This window comes from Sminthopsis crassicaudata, chromosome 2 (assembly GCF_048593235.1).
Source record: "Sminthopsis crassicaudata isolate SCR6 chromosome 2, ASM4859323v1, whole genome shotgun sequence".
In the NCBI taxonomy this organism is placed as follows: domain Eukaryota; kingdom Metazoa; phylum Chordata; class Mammalia; order Dasyuromorphia; family Dasyuridae; genus Sminthopsis; species Sminthopsis crassicaudata.
Window position 1 is genome coordinate 482,737,084 of NC_133618.1, and position 16,288 is coordinate 482,753,371.

General features: G+C 37.5%; 1 protein-coding gene across 4 annotated transcripts in view; it reads right to left on the reverse strand.

Moving 5' to 3' along the window:
- Positions 1 to 4,498, reverse strand: part of ABCC12 (ATP binding cassette subfamily C member 12) — a 77,215-nt gene extending 72,717 nt beyond the window's left edge. For all 4 annotated transcript variants that reach the window (XR_012486816.1, XM_074293317.1, XM_074293316.1 and 1 more), the window contains exons 1-2: positions 4,275 to 4,498; positions 1,716 to 1,884 (exon numbers count right to left, since the gene is read on the reverse strand). Coding sequence is in view for 3 of the 4 variants with exons in the window: in XM_074293317.1 (XP_074149418.1) it covers positions 1,716 to 1,834 (119 nt within the window). In the remaining variant the exon portion in view is untranslated. The remainder of the gene's footprint in view (positions 1 to 1,715; positions 1,885 to 4,274) is intronic.
- Between the last annotated feature and the right edge of the window lie 11,790 nt (positions 4,499 to 16,288).

Below are 16,288 nucleotides of genomic sequence, written 5' to 3' on the forward strand. Positions count from 1 at the left end.
GGCCCATAAAGTCCAGCTTGACAGCATCTCTTGAATATGTTCTCTAGCACTGATACTCCTCTGATACAGGCCTGTATCTCCTCACACCTGGACTATTGTGGTGGCTTGCTAGGGATAGGTGGTTGTTTTCTCTAAGGTCGCCTTCAGCTCTATTCATTCTCCATTCAGTCACAAAAAGTATTTGTCTAAAATGCAGATCTGACCATGTTCTGTACCTGCCCCCCTACACTAGCAGTAAGCTCCAGGGGTCTCCTGTCACCTTCAGGATCAAATGCTCAATGCCCTCCAAAACCAATCCCCATCTCTCCAATCTCCCCTCCCTGGTGCTTTTCAGTCCAATGATAGTGGCCACTTTTCCATTGACAAGAGAATAATCCTTCTTGTTTCTGGGCATTTTCTTTGGGCTTCCTTCATGTCCCAACTAAAATCCCACTTTCTACAGGAAGCCTCTCCCAATTCCTTTTAATTGTGGAGCCTTCTCTGTTGATTGTTTATTATTTATTCTGTAGTTAACTTATTTGTATATAGTGTTTTTGTATTGTCTTCATATTAGATTGTGAGCTCCTTTAGAGCAAGGATTATTCTTGTCTTTCTTTGTATCCCCAGAGCTTAACACAGCACCTGAACATAGCAGAAATTTAATAAATACTTATTAACTATCTGAAAAGTCTATGGATGATTCAGCAGATGCATCTCTCCTGGAGCAGGATTTTTTTTTCAAAGCCCATACTGTTCTGATAGTGGATTCAGAATGCTATAATCGCCCAGGAAGGGCAATACTGTTGACGCTGTCAGAAATCCTCTTAGATTGTGGACAGAGATAGGATTCACCAGACCTAGCTTTGATGGTAATTAGCAGGGCATATCACTTAGCCAACCTTAATTTTAACCTATCAATGGTTCTCTTTAAAATGTGAGTTTTTATTTTTATCTATACAAGTGGGGATAATTAATAATTGCCCTATCTACCTCACAGTTATGAAAAAGTGGAAGTCCTTTGAATCTTTTGGAAACCTTAAAACACTATGAAAATGTTGCCATTTTACAAGAGGTATAAGAAGGAGACCCCAGGAAAAAACACCTCAGAAGATGATTCATAGCTTCAACTTCTAGTCACTTTTTTTTTCCCCCCAGAGGCAGCTAAATGGTATTGTGCATACTGCTTGGGCTAGTGTCATAAAGACCTGATTTCAAATCTGGCCTCAGACACTTTTAGTTGCATGACCTTGAGCAAGACATTTAATCTCTGTTTGGTACAATTGCTTTAACTGTACAATGGGGATGATAATAATAGCCCTACCTTACTGGCCTTACTTTGTGAGTTCTCAAACAAGATAATATTTGTAAACTGCTAAGCACAAGTCCTGGCACATGGTATATACTTAATATATGCTTGTTCCCTCCCTCTTTCCTTCCTGTGGATCTCAAAAAAGGGGGGAAAGGAAGGGAAAGAGAACTACTGGGCTGCACATGTACCCACCCACTCCTTGCTGGTACCACATCCTGCTCAAATCAGGAAACTCCAAATGCCATGATTGGGAATGCGGTTTTTCAAAGTAGCAGACACAGGACAATCCCTGTCTAATCCCCTGGTTCCAGAAGCAGTTGTAGGGAAAAAAAACCAAGAGAATTTCAGATTAATGTCATCAGCTCCTATAAGTATTGGATATTTTAAGCAACTTGTTCTCCTGCTGAATTGTGAGTGATGGGCTTACCTTGCACGGGGCCGTAAAGGGATCATTGTTTTTAAACTGGAATCATATCTCTCCACAAAGGATCGGCGCCGAGCCTTTCTGTCCAAATCAGAGATTAGATAAGGGGCTTCACCTACCATGGTGAGTGTTGTTGTGCACTCAGGGTTCTTGCCCCCAGTGAAGCTTAAACCTGGAATGAAAACACAAGCACAAGTTCAAGGAAGTTCTCTTAACACTACATAATTAGAACCATCAGGAAAAGGAATTATTTTCTTGCAGTATTCCCAAAGCCTGCAGGTCCTAGTACTCCCAAATAACCTGACAACCTATTCTGTATGCCAGACCCCTTTGACCATCCACAGAAGTCCGCCACTTCATGTATCCTTCCAAAGTTAAATAGAAGTAAAGTGCATGCTCAGAACATCTTTAAAGGGAAAAAAAAACATTCCTTTCCCCTTTCATATTTCCAACATCAATTCCCTATGTATGGTCTTCATTCAACATTTAATAAGTATGTGTTGTGTACCATGTGACTAAGTGTCATAAGAGATACAGAGCTTAGCTAAGACACACACCTTCCCCTAAAATCTATAGGAAAGGGGGAGGGGAGCAGAACATGCAGGTGAACAACATTTTTAATATGTGGTATGGATTATTAGAGACAAAGTTCAGTGTAGGATTCACAAATTGAAATTACCACTCTTGAGTGATCAGAAAAGGCTTTATTCAGGGACTGATTTTCTTAAAAGGGAACCCATCCAACTTCCCTCCTTGCAAACAAAGTAATATCCTAAAGCTTACCATTACTATCCTCTATTATCAAGAACAATTAAGTATTGAGTATATTCATTTCATACTATGGCTTTTTTAAAATTTGCCTTTTTAGAAAGACAAAGCAATGAGAATACAGAGTAAAAAAGCCTAGGTTCTAGTGTTTTTTCTCCACTGATTTGCTATGTGACCCTGGGCAAGAAGTTTCTTTGTTTCCCTGGATTTCTATGTCTTCCTCAATAAAATCAAGGTTTGAATTAAATGATATCTAAGGTCCTTTCTAGTTCTAATAGTCTACAAATCAATCTAGTTGATATTAAGGCATCTCAAAGGCTTTGGGCTCTAGGAGGCCACACGTGGAAGTCCATGCCTACCTGACCAGCATCCAAATAATCCTATTTCAATAGGAAATTGGCACTGGGAGGTAATTTCCTTGAGCTCTCTGTGGGGAATGCATAGTTATGATTACCTAAGATAGCTTGGAAGCATTGCAGCTGGAGCTACATTTTGCTAAATTTGGCAGCCCCAAGGGGGGAAAATGGGACTTTAAAATCAGGAAGTCTGCTTTGGCTAACATTTCCATCCCGTCTGTCATGCTATCCTGTGCCAGCAGTGAGAAACTGCCTGGAGTTGGAAATATGCTTATTGACAGCCAGCTGGGTAAAGGAGGGGATGGCAAATGAAAGTCAGCCAGCTCATTGGACCTGTTGTTGCCACTTTTGCTGCAGAGCCCAGCAGGACTCTAAACACAAATGACTTCTTTCACTCTGAGGCAAGGAACTCTAAAGCTGCAACAAGTTCTTTAAAAGATCATTGAGTGTCCCCCTCTTTTTCCAGACAGGATCGTTCAGAATCAAATTTGAATAGTTCAGACAGGGCAAAAAGGAACTTTCAGTAAGAAAGCTTAGTTTCAATCTTTCTTGGTGAAGCATTCATCAAATTCTTCCTTGAAACCCACCTAAACTCCTCTGGCTTAATTCAATACAGATGCTGTCTCTTAAGTATATAATACCCATACACTAAGAATCTCAACTTGGGGATTTGGCATGCCACCATCCTTCAAACTTCCCTTCTCTAGGCTACTTATTATCCTTCTTCACAACAAGGAAAGGAGTTTCAAATTCATGCACTCTTTTTTAAACTTCTCCTTCAAAAAGACTGACCAGTCTCAGAGCTCATAAGAGATCCTAAGAGGAACTTTTTTTGGTACATTAGAAATCTTTAAATCCAGCTTCCTTATACAAATAAAAAAACTGAAATTCATAAAGGTCAAGTGACTTGCCCAAATTCATACAGGTTCCAAATTCAATGCCAAATTATGTTATACACAAAAGTCTATGAAACATGCATCAAAGTATATACAAAATGCCATGCAAACCTTAAAATGCCATATAAATACTCACTATTATCATTATGCCTATTTTTACCCCATTGGCCCATCCTTATAATCTTAATATCCTCTAATTTTGACTACACTTCACAAAGAACTGCATGACCAATTGGAGTGATGGCCTTAGGAAGTTTAGATTGGGCTCAGTGGTGGTAATCAGAGCTTTTCATAAGCATGGAGGGACTGAGTGAAAGAAACAGAAAAAGGAGAGGGTATATCTTGAATTTAACAATATGTGAGAAGTCAGAATGATGAGGGATTGGGGAAAACATTTAAGTTCAATAGTTATGTCTACATAGTCTCAATACTCTTGGAAGAAAAGTTTAAGAGTAGAAAAGTCTTGTGGCAATCACGATGATCAAAGCTAAGGGAATACCAATAATCCATGGTTAGGAATCATGGTAAAGAGAGCTTTTTACCTGGGTAGAAAATCTAAATATCACAGTCTTGAGGCTCTAATAGGAGGAGGAAGGGGATATGGTATGTAATGAGAGCTCCAGGCTCTATCTGCCTCTGGTGCTTTTGTCTCTTTTTCTCTTTGATTCTCTGTGGTCACCATCCACAACTTCTCCCCTCTTACTTCCACTGTAAGCTGGCCCCTTTCTTTCCAACTGTCCCATTCAACTGCCGTTCCCTCCCCTCCTACCAAAGAACTTTCAGGAACCAACATTCCCTTTCTTTCTTCATTAAAGGGACATAACCCCTTCCATGCACCAAGGGCTGTGGTCCACTACAGCTACTCAGTCTCCCAGATGCTGTCCTGCTATATCCAAAATAAACTTTCATGTTTGTATATCCACTTGACATTGTGCTATGTACTTTCATATTTACAATTTCACTCTCCCCTCACTTATGGTTAGGTTAAAGCAGTTGTGACTCTATTTTATGTTTTATTTTTATTTTTGAGGCAAATGGGGTTAAGTCACTTACTCAGACTCACACAGCCAGGAAATGTCTGTGTCTGACCTCAGCTTTGAACTCAGGTTCTCCTGACTTCAGAGCCAGTGCTCCATCTAGCTGCTCCCTCTTTCTATTTTATAGATGAGGAAACTGAAGCATACAAATGTTTGAATTACTTGCCCCAAAACATATCTCTTTAATAGCAAAACTGGGGTTAGAACCCAGGGCTCCTGTGTACTTATAGTGTACTTTATACCCCAACTATTTCCTGTAGCCCAAAGTATTTTGATCCTGATAAGTTGGAATCCTGTCAGCAAAAAGTAAAAGAGCCAGCAGTGTTTTTGTTTTGTTTTGTTTTGTTTTGTTTCGTTTTGTTTTGTTTTTGCATATAAAGAACCTTTTCTCTTTTGGTACATTATCTGTATTGGTACAGAGAATTTTCACACGGGATGTTTCCTACATCAACGAAGTCTCAGGCTGGGCCAAAAAAAACCCATTGTGAATTCTTTGCCAGCAGAAGCATTCTTCATGCTTCTTATAGGTCCATGTGCATAGTAAATATTCAATAAGTATCCATTAATTGAGTGTCTACATATAATATAAGCTTAATACAAAGGATTCAAAGCTAATGACCTATAAATCCTCTATGCCACCTTTTCTTTCCTTTTCTCCTTAGCCCAAAACAGAAATTTGTGAACTTGTACAACTATTAGACTTCAAGAAATATGCCCAGATTTTTTTTTCTCTCACTCTTTCCCAGGTCACTTTCTCCCTCTACTGTCTGCTTATAGTATCTTTGCCTGGAGTTGTCACTAAGTGAAACAATATACCTAGATGCCTGTAAGCAAATAAGCCTATAATCTTCCCTTTCCACACCCAAAAAAAGGACATCAAAACATTGGATTCAAGAGATGAGAAAAAAACAGGTCTATTACAATGTTGGGAAATCACTTATACAACTTGTTGGATTTTTTTTTTAAGCTGGAGAAAAAAAAGATGAAATGTATTAATTTCTTCAACTATGTATGATGTTTAAAACCCCTTTTTGTCTTTTTCCCTCCATGAATGAAAATCAGTGCCTTATATTTTGCAAATTGCTTTCATATCTATTGTAGTAGCTCACTTAAGTCTCATTAAAAAGACACTGTGGATCAGAGAGGGTTAAGTGACAGCTTCACACAGCTAGTTGAAGTAGAAAAGTTAAAACCTGTGTCCCAACCTGCAGTGCAGTAGTCTTTCTGCTTCACATTGCCTACTAACATGATTATAATTGATATTTATGCAGAGCTCTACGGCTTGCAGGACACTACAATTGTTGCTTTATTTTATTTTCACTACAACCCCATGAGGTAAATGGCATTATCCCCATTTTACAACTGAGGTTATAAGTACATAATTTTTTATGATTGTATGCATCTTCTCCCCTACTTCTTATGCCCCCTCTTAATTTTTACTAGAATTTTTATCACTTAACTTTCCATCTTCTGGATCAATGGAGTAGTTATATGTCATCCCAGGAACCTAGTACATAATAACTCTTTTGGATTAGGTGATTTTCTTTCTCTCTTTTTTTTTTTTTTCCCTGAGGCTGCGGTTAAGTGATTTGCCCAGGGTCACACAGCTAGGAAACGTTAAGTGTCTGAGACCAGATTTGAACTCGGGTCCTCCTGAATTCAAGGCTGGTGCTCTATCCACTGCGCCACCTAGCTGCCCCAGACTAGGTAATTTTCAAGTATAGTACAAACGGTTCTCATTTCACAAAAGGAGACCATTGAGTAAACCTCTACATAAAGCTATTTTTACATAATACAAATTTGCCCACAGACATAAAGGGAGGGAGGAAAAAAGGCAGAAAGAGGGTGTTGGGCTATGGTCAGCCCCGTAAAGGTCTGACCTCAACAGGGAGAAATAACATGGATGGAAGGCAGACACATAGGGCCAAAGAGGGACACAAACAAGAGGGGACAAAAGGCTTCTGGGGGCCAGTGGAGGGAAGACAGACATGTAGGGACTGAGCAGATGGATGGGTGGGTGGAGCAGAGCAAAGGTTTCTCCTCTTGGCTGCAGAGGTTTCAAGCCAAGCCCCTGATCCTAGTGACCCAGTCCTGATGGTGCTGGTTTCTGTAAGCCTCTTTTGCTTTCACTGGGAGGGTTTTTTTTGGGGGGGAGGAGTGGCACAGGGAGTGCCAAACCAAGGGAGAGGAGCAAACAGCAAGCGCAATACTGTACAGTGAAGTTAACATAGGTATTCTTTGGAAATGTAGATTTCTTTCAGAATTTTTTTTTATGTAAAGTCAACCCTGCATAATGCAAATTTATATAAAGTAAAAACTCTATGTACTACTGAAAGAGAATGCTAAAACATTTGTGTGTGTGTGTGTGTGTCCAGAGAAAACTGAACAACATAAAATGGGTCCAAGTTAAAAGTAAAGAGAATTTGGTAGTATGTAAGCAGCAAGACCCCTTGAGGGAAAGATAGGAAGCAATATATAATAGGTTAGTTAAACCATTGCCACCACCTCTTCTATCACCTCTTCTTAAACTCTAATAAAAATGATCTAGGACTTAAGCCTAAGAACACCAGGAATGGGAGCATCCCTATCATCATATCGCTGCAGGTCTTGCTTTCATCTGGCTTCCATGGAATCAGTCCTTGTGAAAATGCAGCAGCAGCCCCTGCCTTCTCAGCAACCATACTTGGAGTCCTTGGCATTGTCAGTAGTTCAACGTGAGAAATAGATAACGAAAACAACATTAAAGAAAATGTATTACAATTACTTTGCTGCTGCAACTTAAGGAATATGGGTTCTCATCTGACTTGAAGAATTTTAGGGGTTGACTCCTTCATTTAGAATGTGAGTTCCTTGAAAACCGGGACTCCCTTGCTTCTTTCTTTGTATCTCTGGGGCTTAAAATAGTGTTTGCACTTAGAATAGTGTAAGCATTTTTATAAAGGAGCACTTTAGCCACTCTATTATTACCTACTAGCCCACTTTCTAAATCCCACAAGCCTTAGGAGATGATCAGAAGATGAAACACTAGAGTGGGTGTCAGAGTGTGATTCAGAGTCATTGTTCATGGGAATCTTCATGCATGGAGCATAGTCTTACTTTCAGGGAATTTAAGACAGATATAAAACATGATTTCTACCTTCAAGGAATTTACAATATTGTTGAGACAGCCAAAAATACTGACACAAAACTATTAGCCAAAAGGCATTTGTTTGCCCAAGGCAAGGTTCCTTCTTATATTTGAAAAAATAGATCCCCCGTATGTGACTGTCTGCCAGAGACTTTGAGCTTTCACTGTCGCATTTATGTCTTGACATCATAAACTAGACCTTAAAGGCCACAGACATCAGGATTTTTCAATATTTTAAAAATGTACAACTGTAAAAAGTCTTATTAAAAGTGTCTCTTTTCCCTTCCCTGTGTATTGTATCTTAGACAGAAGTCTACCTAAGCTAACCCTAATCGTGGCTCAGCAAATTTATAATAAAGGGATAGCTTATATGGTACAAACTGAAAGTGCTACAAGAGTTCTGAAACAGGACAAATCTTTGTAGATTGAAATGGTTAGAGAATGATTTATGGAACAGGTAAGATATGAGCTGGGCCACATTAGCTAGGAGTCAGGTTGGCAGGGAGAAAGGAGGAGGACATTCCAGCTATGGAGAAGATGATGAATAAAGGCCAGGAGGTTGAATGTATGCAATATGTTCACTTCTGGAGCAAGACCAGTCTTCCATTTGAGCAAGGAACAAAATGCTTCATGGGATCCTGGAACATATTTCCCAGAATAGAGAAATATACTTGTTCAAGGAATGAGGGTGATGGTCTCCTCAAGCCTGGTGAGAGAGAATTGAAGCCCTCTGGTTTTAAACAGAAGCTGATGAGAAGGGCACAGCTGCATAAAGTAAAACATGGAGAAAGCAGCATCGAAGAGCCAAGGATTTGATGGGAGACTTTTTCATTAAGAGAGAATATCATACATTTCTTTCTTGACATGAGAAATAAATAGCTTGATACTGTTTTACCTTGAAGGCAGCTATGGTAATTTATTAGATGGTGATGACCGTTTAAGGGCAGAATGTTGAGCCAGGAAAAAATTTATTCATAGATTGATAGAATTATGGAATAGTAGAGCCAGAAGGGACATTGTTTTTTTATAGATGAGCAACTGAGGGACATGAAAGAGGAAGTGACTTGCTTAAGACCAAATGGCAAGGCAGCACAGCATCAAGTTCTTCCTCCAAATCACAGTTCATAGGATTTCAAGCTCTATAGGACATAAGTATTTATCTGGTCTAACACCCTCCTTACAGCTTGGAGAGAAGAGTGTTTTGCTCAAGACCATACAGTGTTATTGATTGAAACAAAACTAGAATTCAGGTCACTTTGGCTCTCTGGACAATGGTCTTTCCCCCACTTATTAATCATCTTTTTGTTGATTCCAGTTAAGAAATTTTTTTAGAACTTGTGATTGAGAGAGCCATCTTCATCCAGAGAGAACTGAAAATGGATCACAAAATAGTATTTTCACCTTTTTTCTTTGTTATTTGCCTACTTGTTTTTCCTTCCTCATTTTCCCCTTTTTGATCTTATTTTTCTTGTGCAGCATGATAAATGTGGAAATAAGTTTAGAGGAATTGCATGTTTAACCTATAATGGATTTCTTGCTGTCTAAGGGAGGAGGGAGAGAGGGAAAAAGAAAAATTTGGAACACAAGGTTTTGCAAGGGTGAATGTTATAACTATCTTTGCATATATTTTGAAAAATAAAAAGCTATTTTGAAAAAAAGGAATTTCTTAGAAACTTCTCTCCTCCTTTGCAGAAGTAAGAGTGAAAGAGAATTCATGGAAGTGGAACCTTACAATATTGTCAGATTCTTTAAATATGTTGATTTGTTTTACTAATGTTTTTCTTCTTTTTCCTTTTTTCCTAAAAAAAATGTTACATAGGATAGCTCTCTGGGAATGGTATAGAAGGAAATTTAGATAATATTAAAAGATAGAATGGAAATCAGCTACACAGATCTTAAACTGAAAGGTAATTTTCAAATCCCCAGAGGAAAAACTACATTATTTCTGAAGTGGCTTAATCCTTGGCATCTGTTCCCAAGAATTTGATCTTTAGGAATGAAGCCTCTTTAAGTTTACATAAGGAGTGAAATTGGTGCCAGGGTTCTTTCAGAGGTAGCAAGGTGTGGTTTGAGGCAGGCTCTGGAAAGAGAGAAAGACTTTTTAGCAAGGATTTGATCATATGTTCTGCAGAACAATTGGTCATTGCAAATAAATCTTACTTCAGCTACCTTTTGGTATCATTACTTTTATTTTTGTTTATTGTTGTAGTTATGTATATTTTCTTAATTCTGCTTTACTTCTTTGTGTCAATTCATATGCCTCATCTCATTTTTCTATGAATTTGTCATATTCATTGTTTCTTACATTGAGTGCTGTAATAGTCTTTCACATTGATAGACCACAATTTCTTCTGATTTAAATATACCTACTTTATTTCAAATTTCTTCCCTACCACAAATAAAGCTAATTTTTTGTATAGACCTGTTATTTCATTAATATAAGAAGATTTTGACAAGAAATTTTCAGCTAAAATGCAGAATAACAACTTTGTTGCAATTTTTAAATTTTTAGTCTTAAAGAGTTGCTGTGTCAATAAGAAGAGATTTTTTTCTCCCAGGGTCATATAGCTAGTATATATGAGAAGTAGGATAGCTATGGAATATTTTGGTATATTGGACCTTTCTGTCCTTTGGGGTACATATCCAGTAGTGAGATTATTATGTAATAGCAGCTTCAATAGCGTCTCCCACAGAGAACAAAGATACAGTTACAGTGTTTTAAGTCAATAAAATCTCTGACCTAGGTGTTCCATAAATAACTTAAGCTAAATTTGTAAAACCAAAATCACTCTTTCTCTCTCAGTGGCTCTCCTCTTCCTAATTTCCCAGTTACTTTTTCCCAATTAGTGCATCATTCTTCAAGTGAAACAGGCTTGCAACATAGGTGTTATCTTTTACTCACTCTTATTTCCTGTAGCCATCTGTTTCCCAGGTTGTGTTGCTTTTACCTTAAAAACATCTCTAGCGTATGCCCTCTTTACTCTTGTGGCAAACCTCTATTATCTCACACCTACACTACGACAGCCAGCTGGTTGATCTGCCACCACCTTATCCCTGTGTTTTCTTCAAGTGATTTCTGATCTTACTCTCCCTTACTACTAACCTGTCTAAACGACTATGATTCCTTATGACCTCCAAGATCAAATACAAAATCCTCTTTTTGGTTTTCAAAGCCTTCCTAACATGTACTCCTTCCCTTTTTGGTTTTCTTACATTTTATGCCCCATCCTACCTTGTCTAAAACAAGACATTTTTTTCCTGACATTTTCACTAGCAGTCCCCAAGTCCATAGAATGCTCTCATTTTTGCTTCCTCTTCCTTCAAGTCCCAGCTAAAATCTCATTTTCTATATGAAACCTTTCCTGATCACCTTAACTCCTATTGATTACTTCCTATTTATCCTGATAATAGCATGTTTATATATACATATATATATATATATATACATATATAGTTTGATAGTTGTCTCACATTAGACTATGAATTCCTTGAAAATAAGGACTATCTTTTGCCTTTCTTTGTTTGCTGCCACTTAGTCTAGTGCCTGCAATATTGTAAGTGCTTAATAAATGTTTATTGAGTACAAGTGATAGCTTAACTGTCATTCAACTAGGAATCTGTGAAGACTGAAAATTTGAATACTTCCTAGCTTTGTAACCCTGGGCAAGTCACTTAATCCCAATTGCCAGAGAGAGGGAGAGTGAGAGGAAGAGGGAGGGGGAGAGAGGGAGAGGGAGAGGGAGAGGGAGAGGGAGAGGGAGAGGGAGGGAGAGAGGGAGAAGGAGAGGGGGAGGGGAGGGAGAAAAAGAAAGGAAGGAAGGAAGAGAAGAGAAAGAAAGTTAGTTTAACTGCTGTTCTGGGGAAATGGTTATCTGTGATGGCTGAAGAGAATATAAAGTAAAAGAACTAAGAGGACTTATTTTCTGACAGAACTCAGCTTGTCTATTTTATGGGAGGGGACAGTAATTGAAGAGAATTCTTGAAAAGAGATTTTTTTTTTTATCAGAATCTTGAGATGATGGAATTGTGTGGTTTGATGTTTACAGAATTGAGAAGTAGTTGTAGTTAAAGGTGACTTTTTGTGCTTTGTTCAGCAAATACTTATTCATTTAATGACTTCAAATATATTAATATGATATGTATATCTTTGTTGTATTGTTGATTACCATGATAATAAATAGCATAGTCAGTACACTTATTCCTTTAAGCTTAAGATATTAATAGATTTGACATATAGAAAATATGGTCAAAAGCTTATAGAGGGAAAAGAAGTTTCTTCAGTTTGTTAAACAATATTTAATAAACTAATATAGGGCTCCAAACTGACTAATAAAGATATTACAATTTTAATAACTAATTGGAAAAATCAAAACACACTTTTTAATTCTTTTAGAATTTGAATGAATGGATAAGAATGAATGAGAATGAATAAGAAAATGAACTAATAGCAAATAGAGAAAGAGGTGACCATCCTCCTTGAGTTATGAATAAGGAAATTTGACTTCTGATCCAATTGTTATACAGTGAGTGACTCTCTCCCTAACTTTCATTCTATTATCACAAGGTGTGAACTGTTGATAATAATAGTATTCTAATAAGACTAGATTGTGGTGGGCCCTGAATGTTAGTCTTGCCTCTCAGAAACACTTAATTAGTTCATTAAATGATTGCATAATGTTTTTCTTTTTTTTTTTAGCAACACAGGAAGACTTTAGGGGCTGTTGCAAAGTATACTGTTTGTCCCCATGCTAAGAATCATTTTCCTTTTGTTTTATTCTTTGAAATATACATTTTTGCTCCCACTCACCCAGTGAATGCTCATTTTAAAACTGTTTCTATGAGTTCTTTAGAAATCCCATTGTCTTCATCTGCTCTTATAAGTATGGAAATGTTTGAGTGAGACAGAATAGCTAGCACTTCTGAGTTGGGCTGTGTTAGAGAAATAACTGATTCACAGTTTAGCATGTATTAGATAATGGATTTTGCCCAGACCACCAGGATTGTTCCAGTAGTGCTGCTCCTTACTTTGCTTCAGAATGAGTGAATCCTTTTGTGTATTCAGCCTAAAACTGTTTAGCTCAGAGGGTATCCTGTTGTGATTCTTTAACATGTGAATCCCTTCATCCCTAATTTTCGAGCTGCTTTGCCAACAGAGCAAGGGAGTTCAGATTTAAACAACTCTTAGTCTACAACTATGAATTAGGGAATAGGGCTAGCCTTACATGTAATTGGAGTGATCGCCTATGATAGGGTTTCTTAACCTTTATTTATGAGGTGATTTCAGAGGGTGCTAGGAAGGTTCTAATGTCCTAGGAGAAAAATAATCACCTCTATCTGCTGGCAGATGCCTGAAACTCCATTAAATATTTGTTATATTAGTTTCAGATTGAGGATAAAATGCAAATTCTTTCTTGCTTTCTCTCTTAATTTGCTCTCAAATCCTGCTATCCCCTTACTTTACCAGGAATAATCCTCCAAGACAATATTTTCTTTATTTTTATGTTCTGAAGAAATTATGGTATATTACATGATGTGAAGACGAATTGGGTGAGAAAATTTTAGAGTTAGAAATATTTTCCTTAAAAATAATTAAATGTTGAATTAGGATTTTTAAGCATAGGATTGGAATTTTTTAATGAAGCAATTGGAGTTGAGTGACTTGCCTAGGATCACACAGTTAATAAGTGTTTTTTTAATTTACTAATTTTATAATTATAATTTTTTTGCCAGTACATAAGCATGGGTAATTTTTACAACATTATTTCTTGTATTCACTTTTCCAAATTTTCCTCTCCCTCACTCTACTCCCTCCCCTAGATGACAGCAATCCCATATATAATAAATGTGTTACAGTATATCCTAGATACAATATATATGTGTAAAACCAAATTTCTTGTTGCACAGTAAGAATTGGATTCCGAAGGTATAAGTAACCTGGATAGAAAGACAGTAGTGCAAACAGTTTACACTCAATTCCCAGTGTTCCTTCTATGGGTGTAGCTGTTTCTGTCCACTGTTGATCAACTGGAGCAGTTAATAAACGTTAAGTGTCTGAGGGTGGATTTGAAGTCAGTGTCTCCATACTTCAGAATTGGTACTCTGTTCACTGCACCAAATAGCAAACCTAAAGCTGGAAAAGCTGGTAGAAGGCAACTCTCTCATTCTATTTAAAAAAAAAAAAAAAACCCTATCCAGGGAGATTAAATGATTTGCCCAAAGTCATAAAGATAGTGACAAGTCAGTATTTGAATCTAGATCCTTTTACTCCAAATCCAGTATTCTTTTCCTATGGTTTTCTCCATAACTTTCCCAGTATTTTACAGGTATTTCACACCCCTAAGAAGCCTTGGAGCAACAGTTGAAAAAGTTCCATCAGATGCTGAGTGAAATGAATAGAACCAGAAGATCTCTGTACACTTCAATGCTGTATGAAGATGTATTCTGATGGAAGTGGATATCTTCAACATAGAGAAGATCCAACTCACTTCCAGCTGATCAATGATGGACAGAAACAACTACACCCAGAGAAGGAACACTGGGAAGTGAATGTAAATTGTTAGCACTAATATCTGTCTGCCCAGGTTATTTATACCTTCGGAATCTAATGCTTATTGTGCAACAAGAAAATGGTATTTACACACATATATTGTATCTAGGTTATACTGTAACACATGTAAAATGTATGGGATTGCCTGTCATCGGGGGGAGGGAGTAGAGGAAGGGGAGAGATAATTTGGAAAAATGAATACAAGGGATAATATTATTTAAAAAAAAAAGTTCCATCAGAGAACTTAATGGAAAGAGAACTGAATTTGGCTTCACAAGGTTTGGGATCAAACACACCAGCTCAGGCTCTTACCTGTTGCTATATAGTATTTTAAGTCCCTCCTCCTCTCCAAACCTCAGTTTCTTCATCTATTAAATAAAAGGGATGGGCTTTAAGACTTTACATATCCACATCCTATTGTTTCAAGTATTCTGGGGCCAAGTTAGTTTGAGGAATGCTGCTTCTAAGTCTTAGAGACAATTGGCATGTCATTGTGCGTGTGTTGGGGAGGGGGGGGGGCATCAGAGATTAAGGAGAGAACTGAATACCTGGGGCTGAACACATACACACACACACACACACACACACACACACACACACACACACACACACGTCTTCCATGCTCACTTCTGGGAGATTTAGCAGAACAGTCAGGCTGGAAATCAGGCTCTGGCTGTGCCTCATTTTTAAAGTTATTCTGACATCTGGTGGTCAAATTAAAGAAAAGGAAACTGCAGCAGATTCAGCTTGTGAGAGTGTCAAAAAGTTTCCCCAAGAAATAGGGTACTGGAACCTGTCAAATCAGAACTCAAGATGTGAGAGTCTTGTGCATATCTCTTCTTGGGTGTCAATGCTGGACTTTTTTATATTGGTTTCAGTGGTTTTCAGAGTTTCAATGAAATAATCAAGTAACTTATGAATATTTCTAATCAGTTTTACCTGTGGCTCCCAGAAATATCAAAACTCATAAATCTCCTTCCTGGTCCTGACATTGTGAATTTTATAAATTCAAGATTTTATTCTTTTTTTAATTCTCACCAATTTCATTAAACCCAGTTCAATCCTTTAGAACCTAAATATTTTAGAATTGTTTCTTCTCACTGTGCAATCTCCTTCAGCCTCTATCATTTTTATTCACCTAAATAAGGTAGCTTGTTGATACTGTGTATATAGAGTGCTTTACTCAAGAGTCTGCATGTACTGAGTTAAAATCTGTCCTTAGATACTTATTAACTATGTGATCCTGGCCAAGTCACTTTATTCTGTCTGCTTCATTTGTGAAATAGGGAGAATAATAAGGCCTTCATTCAGGGTTGTTGTGTGGATAAAGTGAGGTGATATTTACAAAGTGCTTTGCTAACTTTAAGATATGATATAAATTCTAACTGGTATTCTTGTTGCTGTTTATGTTGTAATTATATTCCAGCCAAATTCAACTATTGATCTCATCTTGCTTTCTCCCAAGTTGGAATATTTGGACAGACCAGGCTTTACCTTTCAAGTCTAAGTTCACATGATACCTTCTTCCTGGCTAGTTAATTATTACTTCGGTGACAGTGGCCCATTATTTGCCTTTGTTAAGGCTTAGTTTCATCATTTGTAAAATGAGGGGTTTGAAATAAATGATCCCCACTTCTAAATCTGTACACCCATTCTCTTCTTCAAATTTTCTTTGAGTCCTTTATTTCTCATATTTCCATTGGTCTCATTGTATTCTACCTCTTCTTAGACTTGTTTTGTGTACTTAATGTCTCCCCAACTTTATGCCATCCTCAAGTAGATTGAATGTTCTTTGAGAGCAAGAACTGAACCATTTTTAATCTTTATGTTCCTAGTATTTTTGCA